The sequence below is a fragment of the Lynx rufus genome, unplaced genomic scaffold, assembly GCF_022079265.1.
Source record: "Lynx rufus isolate CCGP_SWC_20201006 ecotype Redwood Valley unplaced genomic scaffold, mLynRuf1.p SCAF_25, whole genome shotgun sequence".
In the NCBI taxonomy this organism is placed as follows: domain Eukaryota; kingdom Metazoa; phylum Chordata; class Mammalia; order Carnivora; family Felidae; genus Lynx; species Lynx rufus.
In genome coordinates this window covers 12,657,284-12,680,147 of record NW_025814840.1, presented here as the reverse complement: position 1 = coordinate 12,680,147, position 22,864 = coordinate 12,657,284, and the positions used below count along the sequence as shown (strand labels likewise).

At 46.2% G+C, this 22,864-nt stretch overlaps 1 protein-coding gene across 1 annotated transcript in view; it reads right to left on the bottom strand.

Moving 5' to 3' along the window:
• NID1 (nidogen 1) overlaps window positions 1-22,864 on the bottom strand; it is an 83,899-nt gene that overhangs the window by 40,930 nt on the left and 20,105 nt on the right. Inside the window, exons 2-7 of the mRNA XM_047088734.1 lie at window positions 15,294-15,593; window positions 13,047-13,273; window positions 10,195-10,577; window positions 7,213-7,362; window positions 4,852-5,103; window positions 2,263-2,463 (exon numbers count right to left, since the gene is read on the bottom strand). Coding sequence (XP_046944690.1) covers window positions 2,263-2,463; window positions 4,852-5,103; window positions 7,213-7,362; window positions 10,195-10,577; window positions 13,047-13,273; window positions 15,294-15,593 — 1,513 coding nt within the window. The remainder of the gene's footprint in view (window positions 1-2,262; window positions 2,464-4,851; window positions 5,104-7,212; window positions 7,363-10,194; window positions 10,578-13,046; window positions 13,274-15,293; window positions 15,594-22,864) is intronic.

The following is a 22,864-nucleotide window of genomic DNA, read 5'->3' as shown; positions in this document are numbered from 1 at the left end:
GGTTGCAGAAGGCCATGTATTTCCGTGTTGGGACTCGCTCTGCTACCTAGATTCCCATACTATTAATGGGACTGTCTGCATCAGTAATATGTATTCCTTTTTCTCATCACGTGCTCTTTAGAAGTTCTGAAGTCACCCAGAACCGCCCCAGAGAGTAAGGTCTGGTGGAAAGAGCACACGCGGGGAAGCAGATACATCTGAACTTACACCTTGCACTACCACTCACAAGGTGTGTGATCACAGGCCGGTTACAACTCTAGCCTCGGTTTCTTCTACAACATGGGTTGGGGCGCGAATGACATAATGCATGTAAAATTTCTGGTCTCAAGCGGGCCACCACTATTAAGATAAACTACCATCTATGGAGCATTGACCGCGTGACCAGCAGAGCGCTAACTGCTTCACGCAAGTTATCTTACTTAGGATTCAATAAATAGGGGCTGCTATGTGTGACCCTAGATTAAGCAGTTCTCCCATATAAAAAATGAGACACTAAATGGGTTTCAATAACCAGTTTTTGAAAAATTACTAAAGTGCTGTGAGCCAACCTCAACAGAGAAGAGAGACAGCCCTCCCCACTCAGAAGAGCCTCCTTTTCCCCCATATGATGAAACTCTCAACTTCCTATTTAAGAAAAAAAAAGAATAAAAGGCTCTTTATATTTGTGTGCTCTGATGTAGTTCATAACAAAAGCCAGAAGATAAATAAAAGATCAGTGTAAGCTGCCTCCTGTCCAGCTCCCATGTGCTTGTGCTGCCAGAAACACCATCTGGTTGCAGGCTGACCGCAGACTGGGGTCCTGTTCCCCAGCTCTTGTCATCCCCAGGAGAGCCCAATCAAGCCACAAAGCCTTGGTCATTAGCACAACCTTCGTGGATGGCAATTTTATAAGAGCCTTCTAAAAGTTCCTGTTGTTTGGCTCAGCAGTTCTATTTCTAGGAATTGAATCTTAGAAAAGAATCAGAAATTTGGTCAAGATTTCTGATGGAGATGGTCATTTCAACTCGTTACAAGATGGGAAAATTGGAAATAGCTTAAACTTCAGAAGATACAATGGTTTAGGGGCGCCTGGGTGGCGTTCAGCTCTTGATTTCAGCTCAGGTCATGAGCTCACGGTTCATGAGATCAAGCCCAGCATTGAGCTCTGCACTGACAGCGTGGAGCCTGCTTGGGATTCTCTCTCACTCCCTCTCTCTCTGCTCCTCCCCCATTGTGCTAGTATGTGTGTGCACACATGCTCGCTCTCAAAATACATAAACATTAAAAAAAAAAGAAAATAGAATGGTTTAAAGTAATAGCCGTATAATAGTACAGACTCACTAAGCAATGTTTTCAAAGCCCACTGAAAATGAAGATATGATGTGATATAATTGCAATTTTACTTAAATAACAACTATATACCCAACTGTAGAATGTGTAATAGAAATGCATCAATGTTAAATTTCCTGACTGTGTGATCATTGTACTGTAGCCACGTAAGAGAATGTTCTTGTTCTTAGGAAAAATAGGTGACTTATTTAGGGGACGGAAGATCACAACAACTACAACTTATTCTCAAAAAATATGTATAATTTGTGATATATATACACGTATATATACGTGTATATATGTATACGTATATATATATATACATGCATATATATATATGTATATATATATATATATACACACACACATATGCGCAATGGAATGGTAAAGTAAAGGTAGCAAAATGTTAACAATTGGTGAAGCTGCATAAATGGCAAATGTAAACTGTGTTGTTTTCAACTTTTTTTGTAAATTTGAAATTATTTAAAACAGGTTAAAATATAGAGACAAACATATGTACATATATACATACAGTACATACAGATATAATATCCATGCTGTACGTTATATCCCCGGAGACTTATGAGATCTATGTTGAGATATTACATATATATGTTGGGGTATTTTACATATAAATATATACATATGTATATATACACACACACACACACATATATGGGGAAAAGGCTGAAAGGAAATAAATGCATTTAAATCTAATAATAATGGCATGGTTTTACCATTATGCTTATTTTCCTTTTTGCACGAATTTTCTACAAGTGTGTATTATGCCTGTAATTAGGGGAAAAGGTGATTTTAGTAAGCTAGCACCCATCTATTTCCTGCTCCGAAGCCCAGGAGACAGTGCTGGGGCTGCAGCGGTGGGCGGGCCGGAGGCCGGGACTGCCCCCCACCCCCCTAGCCCCACCCCCCTCCCCCACGGCGCTGGCTGCTCACCCCCGGGGGAGTAGTGGTAGAGCTCTGTGTAGGGCTCGATGTGCACCGAGGAGCCGAAGGGGATCTGCGGCACGCGGCCCTCCAGCTCCGTGGTGATGGTCAGGTGTCCGTGCTCGTCGATGCCGCTGAACCGCTGCTTGATGACCAGCTTGCCCGGGTGCCCCACGAAAGTCACCTCGGCCTGGCGGGTGAACTCGCCTCCTGGAAAACAAGGGCAGTCTGTCACCTTGCTGTCTGGGAAGCCCCCTCCTGTCAGCCCTAGGCTCACAGTGCTGCGCGGGAAGGAGGCCAGAACCTCCTCTACAGGTGCTTTAGTCTGATTGCTAGAAACGGAGCTGGCGACACGGAGGACAGAGCGGGGATGTCCATGCGGCCCCACTGAGCAATGCGCTTTGGAGAGACACTCCTTCCCAGCCCCACCCCTGCATCTGAGATGGGCTGGCTCAGGAATGGTGCTGAAGAACAGAGGACCAGCAGTGCTAGGTACCGACTGGATAAACCAGCACATGTCCCCTAACCCCGCTGAGCCTCCATTTCTTGGTGATAAAGGAGTGATCCACTCTGACTTGTGGACACCAGAAGAGGTAAAGGATGTTACAAACTGCTTTGCCAAGGGCACCTGGGTGGCTCGGTCGATCAAGCGTCCAACTCTGGATTTCGGCTCAGGTCACGATCTCACGACTTGAGGGATCGAGCCGCACCTCCAGCCGCACCTAGGGCTCCATGCTGACAGCACAGAGCCTGTCTGGGATTCTTGTCTTCCCTCTCTCCCTCCCCCATTCTCTCTCTTTCTCTCTCTCTGTCACACACACACACACATACACACACTCTCTCTCTCTCTCTCTAAATAAACAAACATTTAAAAAAATGTTTTTAAAAAGTGCTTTGCCAAACATCAAGCGTTCCCAGATGCCAGTTACAATGATGATTAGCGTAACAGCTAAATGGTGGTCAGGAAGGGGGAGTGGCTTAGGGCAAACCCTGGCCACTACCGGAAACCACCTGAGGAGCACTTATTACAGGTGTTGGCTCAGGAAACCTCCTTGGTCTGTGCAGGGCAGTAGCCCCAGACAGGCAACAAAAATACCTGCCCCCTCTCCCGGCTTCTTCCCTTTTCCACATTTGCACACTCCCATTACAGCAGGGGTGCTGGCAAACGATGACCCCAGGGCTAACTCTGGCAGGCAGCCCTTGGGCCAAGAACGCTCCTTACATTTTTAAATGTTTTTCTTTTTTAAAAAGTCAAAAGAATGATGGGACGCCTGAGTGGCTCAGTCGGTCAAGTGTCCGACGTCGGCTCAGGTCATGATCTTCCAGTTCGTGGGTTCGAGCCCCTCATCGGGCTCTGTGCCGACAGCTCAGAGCCTGGAGTCTGCCTCAAATTCTATGTCTCCCTCGCTCTCTGCCCCTCCCCCACCCATATCAGTCTCTCTCTCAAAAATAAATAGGCATTAAAAAAAATTTCAAAATATCACCATTTTAATTAACCCCCATATAAAGCAACACCAGCATGAAACGCTGTGCAGGGAAGGAGTAGCGTCTGTGGGTCTGACTGCAAAGCTCAACTCTGTCTGCCAAGGAAAGAGCATGTCTGCATGAGAACATGAACGAGGTTATAATACTCAGGATATATATGCCTGAGGGGCAGAGAGAAGAAATATTAGGCCAAACATTAGATATCTTATGGGTAGGTCCACCCTTTTCCAAATATATATCCTCTCCTTTCTGAAAATGGCCACATTTCAGCATGTATTTACACTCCATCACTTTTGGATGGTTACCCTTGTAAAGCCCAGAGACCCTGCTTTTGGGGTGTTTCCACAACAAAGCCACGGCTGAGGCTCCAGCGAGGGGAGGCAGTGGTGGAGAAAACGGAGGCAGCGGCTAGGTACCTGTGACCCAGAACAACAGGCTTCAGGTCCCGGAAGTGGCCGGAGAAGAAGAACAGAGTCTCCTGCACCCAAGCTGTTCCAGAAAAGGGCCTCTAGCACGCACAGGGCTGCTGGCCTCAGCAGAGACCACGACTACTCTATGGAAACCTTCCTCCCAACCATATGCCCCTGTGTCCAATAAAGACTGAACTTTCCCTGGCACAGCCTCTAAGAAGCTTCAAGGAAAGTCAGGTTTTCTAAGACGCAGGAGGATTATGTTTATCAGGCTTAATTTACCAGCTAGAAATGACAGGTTCCTTTTCTCCAAGCAGATACTGAAGAAACGTCAACTATCAGTTCAGATTGGTTGGGAATCTGGAGGCAGGCTTGATAACCAGAATGAGGGAAACTGTGAGCCCCACACTTTGGGGTGTGAGCATGTATAAAATGACATCACTTGCTCTGCTGGAGACTTCTAAACCCCGCCCCACATGAAATCACTCCCTGATCACAATGCAATTCTAGATAGCTTTAGTTAGTACATAGTAATGAAAAAATTGATGATTTTGCCTCAAAATCTTATTTCTGGAGCCACAAAATGTTCATCAGTAAGTTTTTGCAGACAGGAAGTTCCCTTTGCATTCACCCCCCAGCCCCCCCCCCAGGGCCCCAGGCACCATCGTGTGGTCCATTAATTTCAACGTCTGAGATAAATTACCTGTGATGCTGAACCCATTCTTGAATCCATCTTGTTCCACCGCAAACATCCATCCAATGATGCCTCCAACAGGGGCCAGAGGAAGCAGAGAATAGCCGACGGTCTCGGGAATGGTGCTGATGGCTGTGTACGAGCGCCCGTGGTTCATCACCACGTAAGAGTGGAGGTCGGTGTTCTCGAAGACAATGGGCACCGGGCTGTTCCCCACCAAAATCCTTCCTTTCACCTTGCCGTTAACTCGCTGCGGGGAACCTGAGCAAGAAACAAAGAAGCCAGCCTTTTAACAAAGAGTAACATGCCTGATGGGACCTGTACCTATAAAGCAAGTTAGATACTCCAACATCTTGGGGCGCCTGGGTGGCTCAGTCGGTTGAGCGTCTGACTCTTGATTTCGGCTCAGGTCATGATCTTACAGTTTGTGAGTTCGAGCCCCATGTCAGGCTCTGTGCTGACAGCACGGGTCCTGCTTGGGATTCTCTCCCTCCATCTCTCTCTCTCTCTCTCTCTGTCCCTCGGCTTGCTTTCTCTCTCTCTTCCAATCTCAAAATAAATAAACATTTTAAAAAGAAAGAATTAAATTCTATCAGTTATTGACAGCACATATCTTGTTTCCCTTCCTAGAGTATAGGGACAGGACTTTCCTACCCAGCTCCTTCACTTGGTCTCTGCAGAGTTTTCTGCACATATTTAAGTTCTTAATGAGTCACACTAGACAGAGCGGCTTGTACCTGACCGTCATCGCCCATGTTCAGAAGACCTTTCACTATGTTCGGGATGCCCAAAGGTCACTGACAAGCCAAAGCATACACACACAAAAACTACGCACACAAATTGTGTCACTGCACTGGGGAATGCTATTAAGTTGGGACGACTAATATGAAAAAAATGCATCCCCTAAACAATTACAGAAACAGGCAGGAAAGCCAAGTTAAGGAAACCAAACAAATTTTTTCCACCAAACCTTGAGCCAGAAAAATGTTTCCAAAGTAGCAAGAATCCAACAAATATTTGAACCACAGAACTATTATGGGGCGTGTATAGAATATCAAAATATGTAGCTGAACAGTTTGTTATATCTGAGCTTGCAAAACAAGCACAAACTGCTCAGCATTTCCAGCTCTGATATTTGGCACAGAAAGAGCTAAGGAGGCTGCTCTTTAAGAAAAAGTTTTCAGTGTCGATTCTAGAAGCTTGTCTCAGGGTGAGAGAAGTATAAAAGCCAAGCCTAAAACAAAGAAGCAAAGGAACACCATACCTGGGGGGTGGGGTGGGATTTACATTTACAGAAGTTCAAAACATGCCCCTAAATTAACATGAAAAGTACACATAATTTTCTTTCATTGCTTCAGATAGTATTTAACAAAACTCACTTTATCTCATTGTGACCCAGAAGAAAAAAATTTTTTTAGCAAATTAACTGATTTTACCACAGCTATGGCTGGGGATGTGAAAAACAGAAACCATTTCTGCAACTGAGTTTTATTTAATCAAATTTGCAAAGCAGTTGAGGTTCCCAGTGAAACACAAGGAAAATGGCCAGTGACAAGTGAGGTGAGTTGGTGTCTGAAGGGGACAAATGTTCAGTATGGTAGGGTTTTTGCTGGTTTTAATTTTATGGCCCTAACCTCCTGGAGGCCTCACTGTCTGACCCCCTAGACCTTCACTGAGAAGATTCTTCTCACCTGAGAACATCAAGACTGGCTGGTCCTCTTGGGTGCAGAGCTCAGAGCTGATGTCCGCCCACAGCTGAATCCATTTTGGAGTCAGCCCCCCCATGGGTCTGGAGCCCGGAATTAATTGGCGTGCCCCTTATGCTCTGCCATCATCGCGCTGTGATTTTAGAGGCATGGGGGAAGGACAACCCAAGGGGAAGGGTGACTGGACTAGACTTTTCCCCACTACAAACTCTGGTCTACAGCCACCCAAGTTGGCCCAGCTGGGGCTTAACAACCATTAGGCCAGTCAGGTCTTCGAGCAGCGCCACACGGGAGGTTGGAAAGAAAGTGAGGGAAATGAGAGGCATTAACGATGCCAGGTCCAGGCTGCATTATTTCAAAACTTCAGCCTTTGTCCAACACTAGGGGCCGTTGTGAAGATGGGCTCATTTCAAAGATGGAGGAAAAAACAGCGCAGGAAAGAAAGAGACCTCACCGTGCTAGAAAAACGGGCATTCCCCGAGAAATACCCTTTAGGAGAGGATGACAAAGAATGGGAACGAGATCTTAAATATGATTGCCCTACTAAAAAGACTACTCACCTTTAGAGATCTGGGTAAAAGCCAACCTTTCAAAACAAGCACCAAAACAGAAACTCCACTCCCTCCTTCCTCCCGCACAAATGGAACACACAAAAGCCGAGTACCTTCTGCGACACACTGTCGGCCGTTCCCAGTGTAGCCAGCAACGCAGCTGCAGCAGAAGCCCGTGGCAAAGTCCCTGCATTCTGCGTGCACAGAGCACTGGTGTCTGTTGTTGGCACACGTCTGGCGGGAATCTGTGTTGTAGCTGAATACTGTTTAGGGAAAACACGGCACACCGGTTAGCGTGTGCATGGCGGTGGACCAGGCTGGGTTAATGACACTGTGTGCCCCCAAGCCCTTCCCGTCTGCTGGGGGGATTCCAGGACAGTGCTCACACTTGTAGCTTCTTACGTAGTATGGTGGCTGCAGTACGCAAACCACCAAAGCAAATGGGTCTAAACGGGGTTTGAGACATCGCAAGGGTGAATTATTATAAAATGCTATAATCCTACGTACTGGGTCATGCAATCAATATTATCACTGTATCGATATTAGGCTACTACCACCAAATACAATCTTAATATGGGATCCAGGTAATGTAGCCACATGGGCTTGACATTTTGGGGCAGATCGTAGTTTTTTTTTTTTTTAATTTTTATTTATATTTGAGGGAGAGACAAGAGCGTGAGTGGAGAGAGGCAGAGAGAAACTGAGACAGAAACCGAAGCAGGCTCCAGGCTCTGAGCTGTCAGCACGGAGCCCAATGCGGGGCTCGAACCCATGAGCTGTGAGATCATGACCTGAGCTGAAGTCCAACGCTTAACCAACTGAGCCACTCAGGTGCCCCTGAGACCGTAAATTTTTTTAAGTTTATTTATTCATTTTCGAGAGAGACAGAGGGTGAGTGGGGGAGGGGCAGAGAGAGAGAGAGAGAGAGAGGGAGAGAATCCCAAGCAAGTCCTGCACTGTCAGTTAGGAGCCTGATGTGGGGCTTGAACTCACAACACTCGAGATCATGACCTGATCTGAAACCAAGAGTCAGATGATGAACCGACTGAGCCACTCAGGTGCCCCTAAATTTTTTTTTTTTTACTGTTATTTATTGTGGTAAAAGAAAATTACACATATAGATCTATCTCATAAAATGTGTCATTTTAATGACCTAAAATATTTTAAAACTTTGTTGCCTCTTTCTTCTCCCCAGGGGAAACTCAGAAGCCCTTATACTCAAAAGCTGATTCGAAGTAATTCTTTAGTCATCCTTGGTCTAAAGGCCTTTGACCCAAGAAACAAAAAGAATTTCTATTTCAAATTCCTACTTCCCAGGTTCATTTTATTAGAACTATGAACTAGCTCATTAAATTTAATAATCCAGAGCAAATTAATTTGCAATGAACTTCAAAAGCACAAGAGGGATGGACTTTCAGAGGGGATAATGATCCAATTTATAAGTGACTGTTACGAGGGAAGATTAAAGTTTAACCTTTAGTGGTGGATTTGATTAGTCTACACCCTCCGAAGGGAATTTCCAGTGTGTATAAGGGTGGCGTTTGGAGCTGGGAACATTCGGGCCCTGAGCTGAACACACAAGACGTGACTAATTACTTCAGCTCTAGCTGTGGGCCCAGCTCCCAGTGGGTCCCTTATGGCCTGTGTATCTGTGGGTGACTTTTCAAAGAACACCGGGAATGTACTGCTGGCTACAGGAGACTGACCTTTCTAATAAAAACAGTGGGACTGGAGGGACAGGAAACATCTGTTCTAGACACATTTGGGGTTCAAGTCTAGGCTTTTACCAGTACCAAGTAATAAACCACCATAAGTTGTTGGTGCTAGGTATGATGAAAGCTTCACAAATGTTATGTCAGAGACACCTAGACAGGGAAAAGCAGAATAAGATTCCAGACTAAACACCTACAAGTAAATACACCCCACATGTCTGGGGGGATCAGTCTGGAACAAGTTCTACGAGTAAACACACCCTACATGTCTCGGAGAAATCAGTCTGGAACCAGCTGTAAGCACAGAGTGCCATATGCTAGCTGTTAGCATCACCCCAAGAAATCCAGGGCGCAGCGTGTATAGGGGAGCCCTGAGACATGAGCCTATGTCCTCATCATGCCAGTAAGGGGTAATTTCCCCATTTCTGTGCCTAAAAAGTAAGCACTCTTCCCCTGCCCACCAGATCTTGTCCATGCTTTGGGATATTCGAAAAGAACAAACACGTATAAGGACCTGGATGAAACAAATCAGAAGGAGAAATAAAACAGAGTGAATCATGTGCAACGGAGTAGATTTTGCCGGGGACCTTAACACTTCGTAGTAGAAGCAGGAAAGAGTCGCAGTAAACAACATTTAAAGGCTTGGGCCATCTCATTTATATGAATATTAATGGATTATGCGTCAGCCTGAAGAGCGAAACAGAGTAAATACAGTTTAATTTGAACATCTTTTATAAGACAAATCAAAGCACGCTGGAGCCCAAATGGTTTTCCCTCAGAATGCAGCAAAAATCTGATAGAATGTGGTTGACTAGAAGAGATTAGAAGAGACTGTATTTTAAAACTATCTTTAAAAGAGGACTCTGTTTGTGTTGCATTTTTAAATCTTCACAAACCAACTCTGAAGCTGACAGGACCAGGGAGGAAAAATAATCAACCATTCTCCTTCCAAAACCAAGAGGAAATAAACGTCAAAGATAAACTGCGTAAATAGCCAAAGAAACTTCGAAAATGTTTTTTCAGGTGGGTGAATACATTTCTGATCCCAGAAGTCACCAATAAGAAAATCAGACTTGCAAAATAATTCCAAAGCACTTTTCTCTTTAAAACGACAGAAACGAGTAAGAGGAAACTTGAAAGAGCACCCGCTCAGCAGTCCCCCATAACCTCAGCCCTAATCCCAAAAGATGGCTTGGAGTCTTTGCAGCCATCAGGCCCATCCACCGAAGCTCTACGGCTGAGAACGGGGTCTGCCTCTACTTCCCCAGCTCACGTCCTCACAAACCACCATGTGAGACACGCAACTGACATCCCCCCAGCAGGACTCCTGTCTGGAAGCCCAAGTGTCCAGGAACATACCAGCTGCAACCTCAAAGGCCTTACCCACTCCTGTTTCCTCAACTTCATCCACGTCTATGACCTGTGGGTGCTGCTGGTGAAACCTCTCCCCCGGCAGCTGGAAAGATCTGGTCCTCTCCGTAGGAGGTCCGGGAGGTCCAGGGGGTCTCTCGGTGGGCAGGCGGCGCGGGGAGAGGACCCAGGGCACGCTGTGCATGCTGGGGTCTCCGCTTCTCGGAGCCTCATAGGGGAAGGATGTCGTGCCCATGTCCTCTAGGCCCAGATGTGTCACCGAGTCGTAATCTTCATCATCATATTCTGCTCCGTCGTCCAGTCCGAGGCTCACGTCGGAGGGCACTACACCACTGGCCGTGGCCGGGCTCCCGATCTCAAACACCCAGACGCCCTGCTGCCCGGAGTTACTGCTCCTAGAGGAGAAGGATGGGCTTCTTAAAAACAGGCCAGCAACCACAAACCGCCCCCACTAACCAAGCAGAAGGAGCCCTGGGCGTCTGGCATCAGCCTGAAACCTCTCGTTCTGCCACGGTGCTCCTAAAATCCTTGTAATCTCTGGAGTGATGAGATGGGCTTTTCTCTGCCAATGAACGAGTGGTGGTTGCAACCCTGGGGAGCTTCAGGATGGGGGCGGGGCAGTAGAAAGACCAGGGCAAGGTTGGAAGGTTGGAACTTTCAGCCCCAAGCCCTGACTTCCAGAGAGGGGAGGGGGTTGGAGACTGGGTTAATCATCAAGGCCGATGAGTTTATCCATCATGCTTATGTAAAAAAAAAAAACCCTAAATGATGAGGTTGGGAGAGCTTTTGCGTTGGTAGGTGGTGTGCCCAGGGATAGCATGGAGGGTTCAAGCCTCCTCTCCCTCCCACACCTTGCCCTATACATTTCTTCTATCTGGGCTGTTCCCGACTTGTATCCTTTAAAATAAACTGGTGGGGCGCCTGGGTGCCTCAGTCGGTTATGTGTCCAACTCAGTTTCGGCTCACGTCATGATCTCAACGGTTTATGAGTTTGAGCCCTGCATTGGGCTCTGCTCTGACAGTGCAGAGCCTGCTTGGGATTCTCTCTCTCTCTCTCTCTCTCTCTCTCTCTCTCTCCCCCTCTCTCTGCCCCTACCACACTCTCACTCCCTCTCTGTCTTGAAATAAATAAATAAACGTTAGAAAAGAACATAAAATGAACTGGTGATAGTAAGAAAAGTGCTTCTCTGAGTCTGAGCCATTCTAGCAAATTATCCAACCTGAGCGGGGTGGGGGTGTGTGTGGGGGGGTCACAGAAACCCCCAATTTATAGAGCTGGTTGATCAGAAGTACAAGTGGCAACCTGGAAAGTGTGGCTGGCATCTGCAGTGGGGCCGGTCTTGCGGGACTGAGCCCTTAACCAGTGGGGTCCGTGCTCACCCTGGGCTGTTAGTGTCAGAACTGAACTGAATTGTAGGACACCAAGTGGATGTCCAGAGAGTTAGAGTATTGCTTGGTATGGGGGGGGGGGGGGGGAATCCCACCTATTTGGTGTCAGAAGTGTTATGAGTGAAAACAGTACAGACTTGGATGATCAGAAATCCCAAGCCTATCAGCCATGGAATCTTGGACAGGCCTCAGTTTACCTTTTTATGTTCCAAAGGTACGGTGAGATGCAAATGAGATTCAGAATCTAAAGGCCTTTTATAATTAAAAAACACAGCAGAATAACCCTAATCTCTCCTCTGGGCACCATGCTTACTGTTCTTATGTGTCTGTGATTGGAAGTGCTCCTATCAGAAACTACGCAAAATGACCAGCTTCTGCAGCGGAAGGAGGGGACAGATGTTCCTCGGTGGGGAACACTGAGCAAGATGCTGGGGTGGGACGGGGGGATGAGGATCCAAAAAGCCCTGCAGAAATAAGATCTGTATTCAATCTGTCTGCCGGGGACTTCCAGGAAAGGCAAGGGTATACAGGACCTTGCTAGCACCAGCTCATGAGAACCAGTTGTTAAATGTTAGCAATTTTGCAAGCCAGTTATTAAACACAGCCATTGTAAGCAATTAAATTACGTAAACTTATAATTAAATAAATTACATTAAAAAAACAAAGGCAACAAATACTTGAAACTCATCACGTTGATTTATTTTACGATCGCCTACATGTTCTGGAAGTTATTGAAATCTATTGCATCTGCGTGCTGAGCATGGTTCTCTTCTGAGCTCCATGGTTGAGCAACACGAAGTGGGTAGCCGGAAAGCGGCCAATAAAGGAGAATTTACAGCATGGAAATAGGCAAGAAGTATAAATGAGGGCTTTCCTCACCCATATAAAGCCAGTTGCTAAGCAGGCCATTAAGTCAAGGGCAGGGGAGTTTTAGAGTCAATTTGACAATATGATGTTGAGGGAGGGTGTTCTTTCTTCATTTTTTAAAGTATACTGGGAGAGGAAAGATTTTAGTTTCAGAAAAAGTAGTCTGAGCTTTCCCCGCTTCCGCCAAATTCTACGAAATAGCCCAAGAGAGCACTATTTCTGTTGTGAGAATTTCTCCTCTAGTCCGTGTGGCGGGAGAAGGTTTTCCTCAGCCCTGGGTTCATAGCAGGAGATAGGGTTTGAATAGCTTTTATTTCTAACTTTATACTTGCAGAAGAGATAGTAGAAACAGTTTCAAATGAGCATGAGATCTAAAAAATAGGAAGCCTGCTCATCCTAAGAGTGTATTACTTTTAGTTCATCAGGAAAAAAACACTACATAATATAAAAAACTACATACAAAATTTAAATCTGTGGGAACACTTTTAGGTAATGTTCCATAGTGCCCATTATATCATATATCATCCTTAGTAAAATAATAAAATGATCATCTTAATAATGAAATGATCATGAAGGGGATAATCGACTGAAGAACAAAGAAAGCGTACTTGGCCAAATTTCCAATTGATTCTCTGTCGTTGGCAAATATGTTATAAGCTCCATCGCTCTTCCATATAAATCCTTGTACGCCTTGACTGAATGCAACCACAGCGGGAACTTGGGTCTCATCCTTCTTTGAAAATGTCGTGTCGAACTGCAGACCGTCTTCAGGATAAAGGAAAATGGCGTAGGAGCTGGAATCGGAGGAGGCCAGAACAGCCTGGAATGTGTTTCTCTGTGAAGATGAGTTGAGGTTGAGTTACTCAGGAAAATATCGATGGATCTTAAATTGTTCTATTTCCCAGGCTACACAGAGAACATCCAGAGATGGCAGTATCCTCACCTTATTCTAAAAGTATTTTTGTAGCAAAAACCAAGTATTCCAGGATGGCTCCACTTAAATATTTCTGAGCCTTTGTCAACATGAAATTTTCCAATTAATGAACGAATACTTTCTGCATGAAGGTTAGCCAAAAATTACAGAGACGTTACCTCTAGACCTAAATCTTAGGTAAGTTAGCAAATTCTTATCCACAGAATTTGTTTCCATTACTATGAAATTTATTCAAACATCACGCTCAACAGCATTTAGCATACATCTGTTGAGCCCAAGCAACACACAGTAAGAAGAATCGTGAGCTCTGGGAGAAAACAGATGCGGATCCAAATCCTTGCCTGACTCATCATGGGTTGTGTGACTTTGGGCCTGTTACTTAAATTCTCTAAGTCTGGATTTCTGAATCTGCCAGATGGAGAGAAAACCATTTACTTCGCAGAAATGATAGGAGATCTGTGTGAAACACGAAGGGCCAGGCACAGAGACGATATTCCTTAAATACTGGTTATCTTTCCTATAAATACATGGTCCCTGTGCTTGAAAATTTCTGGTCCAGATGGGAAGACTGACATGTGAAGAAAACATTGCAAAACTAGGGGACAGGGGTGCCTGGCTGGCTGAGTCAGTAGAGCATGTGACTCATGATCTTGGGGTTGGGAGTTCGAACCCCATGTTGGGTGTAGAGATTACTTAAAAATAAACTCTTAAAAAACAACGGGGGGCAGATTCTTTAAGGGAGTTGTAACCAAGTGCTATTGCAGCCACAGAAAGAAATGCCCGATGCTGGGAGGGAGGGAGCAGACAAGGCTGTGCAAGTTGGGAAGCTCAAGTACAAGTTCGACACCAGCCGTGGGAGTCGGGGAGAGGCTGTCACCAGCAGAGAGGAAAGCAAGTGCAAGATATTGGAGGGGGGGGGGGTGGGGAGCAGGATGATCAGAGAATTGCTAACAATTTCGTGTAAATTGTGCTGCAAAGGGTGTGTGGAGAAGTAAGGGGAGATTAGGCCCAAGAGGCAGGCAAGGGCTCTGCACAAGGGGTTGGGCATTTATCACTCAAGTGACAGGGACAGACACTTCAGAAATGGCAGGTTTTAAGCAGTTTCCAAGGATGGCACTCACACAGATACAAAAAGTAAACTGTGTCACACAGGCCCACGACAGACTTTCCCCAAGCGTGTTCTGTGGGATGTAACAGGTCTTATTCGGGAGGGGAAAAAAGAATCTGGCCAAAAGGTTTGGGGACTCCTAAATTTTTTTTAAAAATTAAGCCAGTTTCGGGGCTCCCGGGTGGCTCAGTCGGTCAAGCACCTGACTCTTGGTTTCTGCTCAGGTCACAATCTCATGGTTGGTGAGAATGAGCCCTACACTAGGCTCTGTGCTGACAGTGCAGAGCCTGCTTGGGATTCTCTCTCTCTCTCCCTCCCTCTCTCTCTCTGCCCCTCCCCTGCTTGCATGCTCGTATGCTCTCTCTCATTCAAAATAAACAAATAAACTTAAAAAGAAAATTACACAGTCTTCTTTATCATAGGACTTTTCAGAGTGAGTCACCAGGAGAGAGAGAAAGTTTTGCATCTCCAAATTTATTTGCCCAGGGGGGGCTTTTTTCTCAAGGACTCTCGTGCAGGACTGGGTGTTCTATGGTACACACTTTGGGAACCACCAACCTGGAACCTCCTGTGTTTAAAGGGAGTGGTTTGGGACCTTTCAAGGTTCTCTCTCCTCTGTAATACTGTAAACATTAAATAATGGCGGAGTGAAATTATTTTTCTAAGGAGAAACAGAGGCGTGTCCTGAACAGTGACTTCAGATCTAGAGATGGCTTCTCGACTCACTCAAGTATTTTCCTTCCTTCAAGGAAGACTGAAGTGTGCAAAGCTAACCTGTGGAGTATTCGCACTTGAACCTGGGTGAGCGCTTACCTTGCCTTCCTGGGCGGGGTCCTTGCTGGGCCCTTGGTAAGGGGCCACGGATTCCCAAGTGACAACCACCGCGCTACTGGGCTGGAAAGAGATTTCTGGGAACCCTCTCTGGACACACTCCGCTGCCAGCCGAGTGACAGAGGGGGATAAGTCTTCCCGGTAATAAACCTTCCCAAAGCCATCTGTCGTGTCCAAGTCCGCCAGGAAAGGTGCAACTACTCCGAAGGTCGGTGGGAAGAGCCCAGGGGAGGATTCTTTGGCCGGGGGTTCACTCATGGCAATAATGCCATTTGTGGTGACCTGTACAAAACCAAGCATAGTTACGAGGCATGCAGGGAAAAAAAACCGTCTTCCTCAGGGACTCTGAACTGCCACTCACGGAACACTGCCACAGGCACCCCCCGTCCGTCAAATACAACGGAACTGGAGAAGGGCAGGGTCCCGAACCGTAAGACTCGGGACTGCCCTCCTCAGCAGGATGACCCAGTGGAAGGTTCCAGGGGCGAGAATCACAGGACCTGACTCTGGCCTAGACCAGTCACCCAACCTCGGACACGTGTCTTGAACTTCAAATCTTGGGCTCTCCATGCACGCGTGCTTTGCCTCTCGCAAAGCACCCCTCACACATAAGCCATTGTGAAAGCCTTCATCACGTTCCCCAACAAACTGAGCAGTCGTTACATACCAGGATTGTGTCAGGTGCTGTGGGTAGTACCCAGGCTCTGCCTTCAAGGATCCCGTGATCCAGAAGGATATGGGGAAGGATTGACACAAACAGATGACGATACAATAAGTAACGAGTCAATTTGGGGGCACCTGGCTGGCTCAGTCAGTAGAACATGGGACTCTTGATCTCAGGGTCGTGCATTCAAGCCCCACTTTGGGTGTCGAGCTTACTTTAAAAAAGGTAATAATAAATAAATAAAATAAATTGGAAGCGTATCTCTTAAAAAAAAAAAGAAGAAGCACACGTCGGGGCGCCTGGGTGGCACAGTCGGTTGAGCGTCTGACCATGGTTTCGGCTCAGGTCATGATCTCACAGTTGGTGAGTTCGAGCCCCGCATCGGGCTGTGTGCTGATGGGACAGAGCTTGCTTGGGATTCTGTCTCTCCTTCTCTCTGCTCCTCCCCTGCTTGTGCTGGCTTTCTCTCCAAGTAAATAAATAAACTTAAAAAAAAAAAAAGTACATTTAAATGGGACATTATGGTATCATTAATCATTATGTCTGGTTTAATCTGTCAAAATAATAGCTAACACTTTGAGTGTTTATCATGTTCCAGGCATCTTTTTTTTTTTTTTTAAGTTTATTTATTTATTAAGAGAGAGACAGAGAAGCATGCGCAGGGCAGGGGCCGAAAGTGAGGGAGACAGAGAATCCCAAGCAGTCTCCTCACTGTCAGTGCAGAGCCCGACGCAGGGCTCGATCTCACGAGGTGTGACCATGTGATCATGACCTGAGCTGAAAACAACAGGCAGATGCTTAACCAACTGAGCCACCCAGGTGCCCCCATGTTCCAGACATCTTATTAACATTTAATCCTTAGAAGAACCCCATAAGACTAGATACTGTTATTTTCCATGTTTTTCTGGTGGAGAAAATGAGGTAAGTTAAATCAATTTGTCCAAAGGTACCCAGTGTCAGCACTGGGATTCGAACCCAGGGAGCCAGACTCCGAAGTTGGCCCTCTTTAATCACTGTGTACAGCCTCCTTGAAATCAGTTTTAACGCCCTACAAAAAGAGCTCAGTGTTCTCATCCAGCTAACCCCCACACGCCTTGGGGAAAAAAGGGAGGGGGACAAAGAGCCCCTTGATGGAAGGCACTTGGTGGTGGGAGTGCTTGGGTCTCCTGCAAAGCCATGCTAAGAATGAGGCTTTGACCCCTTTGCTCTTTCTTGTTAGTGCACAATCCTATGATGACACAGAACACCGCTCTGGTTGCTCTTTTTACTCCAAGAATTTGTGAATAAGAATGCCCTAGGGGCGCCTGGGTGGCTCAGTCGGTTAAGGGTCCAACCCTTGATTTTGGCTCAGGTCGTGATCTGGCAGTTCGTGGTCTGAGTTCTGCATCGGGCTCTGTGCTGACAGTGGAGAGCCTGCTTGGGATTCTCTGCATCCCTCTCTCTGCCCCTCCCCCGCTTATGCGTGCGTGTGTGTGTGTGTGTGTGTGTGTGTGCATGCTCTCTCTCTCTCTCTCTCTCTCAAAAATAAGTCAACTGTTAAAAAACTGCCCTAATCAAATGGGAGAGATTTTGCAAATGGCACCTTAGTGTGCTCTTTAAGAGTCTGTGGATCACAAGAACATGAATGCAAACAAGGCACTCTTTATTGTTAAGGAGTCGATTTCGGCTTTCGGCGGGAGGGAGGTTGGGTTTTCCAAGTCACTTATTTCCCCCCACCCCTTCCCTCCTCCAGCCTTCTCCTCCACTCGCTACAGACCTCACTACTACAGAAGGGGGCGGGGTACACACTTAAGAGAACTAAAAAGCAAACCCTGCAACAGGCGGGAGAACTGGGTGAAAAGGTTCAAAGGGGTGGAGCAGATCTGGGCTCCGGGAAGAGAAAGCCACAAGAGTTCTGGGAGTTCCGCGTGGACTTTGCAAAGCCCTCCCTTTACACCCGTCTTCACGGGCTGTTAACTGTTTAGAGGACACAATTTCCAGCACCATCTGGCACAGTGATGATTTTCCAGAGCGTGCTGCTGGCAGGCTGCGGAGAAGGGAGTCAGGGAAGGAGCGCTGCCAGCTCATTTCTCACCCTCTCGTCCCGCCAGCCCATCCACACATCTCCCTGCACGGACATCCCAGCGGGACTTGTGTGTGGGGGCGTGGGAAACAGCTCACTCTCCCAAAGCCTCCAGAAGCTGGCAGTTACCAGCCGCTAGTGGGAAGCGATCACACGGAGGCCACATGCACACAACTTAGTTTTAAAAAGCTGTTTTCCGGTGGCATTGAAGTCAGTCCCACAATTTTGAAAACATTCCCGGTGTCTTTTCTTATTTAGAATCTGGGCACGGGGCTGTTTCTATTATCACAAGGACTGCTTTGGGAATCGAGTGTTTAGACAAGTATCAAGAACACTGCAAATGCTTTGGACACAGACCACATAACCCTCATTAGGATCTGTCCTGCACAATTACTTTTCAGCCATTTTTTAATGGTACATGTGGCTCAATTGCTGGTGATAACGAAGAAAGACGACAACAGAGTATAAATGTCATAGACAGAACATCCAGAAGTATCGTCTGAGTCTTAGCTTTACACTTCTTCCTGGGGGCGCCTGGGTGGCTCAGTCAGTGAAGCATCCGACTTGTCCTTTCCACTCAGGTCATGATCTCACGGTTTGTGAGTTCGAGCCCCGCAGGCAGCTCTGTGCTGACAGTGTGCTGCCTCCTTGGGATTCTCTCTCTCTCCTTCTCTCTCTCCCTCTCTCTCTCTCTCACTATAAATAAATAAACTTAACAGAAATATGCTTTAAAAAGAAAAAACTCCCCAGTAAATGTTTCTTTGTTTGTTTGAGACATACCAATTAATGGCTGACTTGAACAATAATATTCTCTTACATTTGGATGCCAGTCTCACTGTACAAACCTCTCAAGGGTGTGATGCTCCCATTGTCTGGTTCCTTTTCTCCTTCTTAAAGTCGAGCAAGCAACAGAAGCACAGGGAACACAAAGGGAAGGGCCTAGAAGGTTCTTTTTTTTTTTTTAACATTTATTTGTTTTTGAGACAGAGAGAGACAGACCATGAACAGGGGAGGGTCAGAGAGAGGGAGACACAGAATCTGAAACAGGCTCCAGGCTCTGAGCTGTCAGCACAGAGCCCGACGTGGGGCTCGAACTCACGGACCTCGAGATCGTGACCTGAGCCAAAGTCGGCCGCCCAACCGACTGAGCCACCCAGGCACCCCACCTAGAAGGTTCTTAAGAGGCCAGGAGGACAGAAGTGGGCCCTACAACCTCCAAAGGGAACAAAGTGGGAACTACTGAGAGATCCATGCCATTCGCCCCATTGCTTAAGCCAGGAAACTGGAGAGTCGGCCGTGATTCTTTTCCCTTTCCCAGCCCGTGTCCCATGTGTCCCACCTCCAAGGTCCCTGGCATGCTCTCCAACCCTGCCACCAGCAGCACTGTCTCCCCAGCCCCATACAGTCACATAACTGGCTCACTCCCGTCCTCCAGAGCTCAGGGAGGTACAGCCTCTAAGAGAGGTAGCCAGCATAGTCTCCTCCTCTTCTTTCCTCTCTTCCCTCACTCCCTGGCCCCCCATTTCTGTCCCCGCTTCCTGTTTGTGTCCTTCCAAGTGCAGAACACGCTGTGTAATGACCTTATTGACTCGTGCTAGCTCTGGCTGCTTTCCCCGCAAGGCAGTGTGTCCCCTTGAAAGCTGGGACAGTGTCCACTTTGGTCACTACTGTAGCTGCAAAGCTTCGACAATGCCTGGTATGTGTTAGCCCCGTCCCTTCCTGACTTCCTCTAGAAAATAGGGTGAGGAGATTCATACAGAATAAGGCCTGAATACCACAGTTGTTCTAGAAATAGTGCCCAAAGGTGTGTGAGTTCCATCTGTGAGCGCATGAAGGAACACGGCATGATGTGTTAACGGAGGTCCTTCCCACTGGTCATTGGTCCGTCACACCAATGATTAAAACAAGGAGTCTGGGGGCACCTGGGTGGCTTGGTCGGTTAAGTGTCCGACTTCGGCTCAGGTCATGATCTCACAGTCTACGGATTTGAGCCCCGCCTCGGGCTCTGGGCTGACAGCTCGGAGCCTGGAGCCCGCTTCGGATTCTGTGTCTCCCTCTCTCTCTGCCCCTCCCCCACTCATGCTCTGTCTCTGTCTCAAAAATAAACATTTTTTAAAATTTTCACTTTTAAAAATAAAAAAAGAAAAATAAAAAAAGAAAACAGAGTCTGTTGGGATGCCTTGGGTGCTTCAGTAGGCTAAGCGTCTAGCATTTGATTTTGGCTCAGGTCATGCTCTCACGGTTCATGGGTTCGAGCCCTATGTCAGGCTCTGCACTGGCAGTGTGGAGCCTGCTTGGGATTCTCTCTCTCTCCCTCTCTCTCTACCCTTCCCCCACCTCAAAATAAATAAATAAGCTTAAAAAAAAAAACAAGAAGGAGTGAGGTTTAAAAAAAGAAGAGTCTGCGTAAATATAAACTGATAACAAGTCTCCAGATCTAACCACCAGTTTACAGGAAATACAGGAGAACATGTTCCTGTATGTTCCCAGAAGAACATGTTCAATGATACTGTAGGGACATGATCAGCAAAATCCAGAGTATGGGACACGGTGAAGGGCAAATACCCAGTTTCTTTAATAAATACATTTCAAGAAAAAAGGCTGTGAGGGGAACCTGTAGATTTAAGAAGTCCTAAGAAACATATCTGCCAGATCTGGGTCCAATCTAAGCTGGCCTGGGTCCAGCATGAGGCCTCGGGGGAATAAAATTTTGTTTTAAGGAGGAACAAACAGGTTGACCTTACCAAAGATAATCTTGAAATACAGTGGCCCACAGTGGAGAACTTTTAACCTAGATAAGCTTATCCATTTATGGGGTATCCTACAGAAAAAGGGGTCTCAGCCAAGCACTCACCATAAAAGGTAGAGGGAAAATTATTTTTCCTGCTCTATGGTTTCTGGTGACCAGGATATGACCTGCTGGGACACCCCACTCCCTCCAGAGCCTACAGATGGGATCCTGGGAAAACTAGCAAAAGCCAGCAAACGGTAAGAATTCTCGCCAAAGTCAGCTGTCCCAGATCTCTATCTGTAGCGCCTGGTTGAGAGAGGAAGGTAAAATTTCATGCTGTCCCTTCCTTTCCAAATTCAGATTGGCAGGCAAAAAGACATTTGTGACAATGAGGTCTTTGAATTGTGACTCTCGAGAATTTACTTTTGGGTACCCGTTGGTTGTTGATCCTTTCTCTCCCGGGGACAGCTACTGCCTTCTTATTTATCTTGCTTTGTGTCAGGTTGGGGGCCCCCCAAATTTGGCCAGAGATGTGCGTTGCACTCCATTTGCGGCTAGGGTCCTATCAACCATTGCCAGCTCTCAGGAGAACTAAGTCTTTCATTCTTTCCGTTATGTTTGGGGGCGGCTGGTGGTTATCTTGGGCAGGCAGTATCCTCCGCACCCTCTTTGGGGATGCCTCTTGTATTCAAGGGATTGTTCAATACTGCCAGGAATATTTACCGTTTGTGCCTGTTGAAACCTGACAAGATATTTGAAAGGATCTTGTTAAGTAGCTCTATGGTCAGAAGTGGGCCAGCCTGGAAGCCGGTCTTCAGAGATGAGAGGAATACTTTTTAGGCCTTCTCACCTGAACTAAAATGAAACCATGTAACCCAGAGGGAAAGAAACACATTCTCAAGTCTTTCCTGGAAGGATTTACTAAAATATTCCAAAGACCAACAGCTCTAAACCTAGAACACAAGAATCTTGTGATTTCCATCTTGATTGAAGATCTTCTCCCTGATAAAAAGAAGCAAATTGAAGCCAGTGTAGTTAGATGGGCGGTTCGGCCCCTGGATACCTTTAAGACTATAAGCCAGTTTTCAGAATTAAGAGCAACTGTCCCTATCTTACAAATCTTTGCAAAACCAGAAATGCAGCTCTAGAAACAATTCAAAGTCTACCTATCTCCACCATCTCCCAAAACCCCCTTATTCATCTCAGAATGGCTACAGATGTTGTAAAAGATCAGAACTTTGGAATCAGAACCTTCCTGCTTTTCAGAAAATGAAGGAACAATTTAAGTAGTATTACCCTAGCCTTCTGATAATAGACAAATAGACCCTAAAACCCCTAGAAGAAAACTAGCTTTCTCCCAAGGTCCCTTGAAGATGTAAATGTTACCACGTTTCTTTGAAATGTAAATACCCCAAGGAGGCAAGTAAAACAAGGCTCACAGTCACCTGAGACAGAAGGGAAAAAGAGGGGAGGAGGAGGCTTTTAAAAATATAAACAGTTAAAAAAGCTCTCTGGGCCCAAATCTAGTCCACAGCCTCCATAAGGTTACTTGCCAAGGACAAATACAAATCTCAAGTCTCTTCCACAAATATTACTAAAAAGCTTCGGCCACCTGCCATCTGAGCAGATAAACTTTCCATCCGCCAGAAAGAAAATTTGGATCCAACTGTTCGTCTATAAACTGGTTAGTTTTGCCTGTCTCACGGCAAAGATTTTAAAATAAAAGCCAGAAGATCTCTGTTGGCATCTGTCTATGTGTTTACGTATGGATATTATAAATGTGTGATTTTTCTTCTACTTCCACATAGTAATGCCACGATGAAGTTGTAAAGGGCTCTCTTTCATTGGCTTAAAGACAAAAACACATTCTATAAATCAAGTATGCTCTCAGAAATATGAAACTAACCCAACGGTTTTTCAAGTGATCTAGGATAATATTTAGTACATAGCAGCTAGTGTAAGTTTGTTGGTTTAATTAAAACAGGCTTGTCTTTAGAGTTTCATTTAGAGTTATCAACATTGAATATATAATACTTTTATTCCACATAGGTCTACTAAAAGTCAAATAACTACTGATCTCTCTATTACAGAAATTT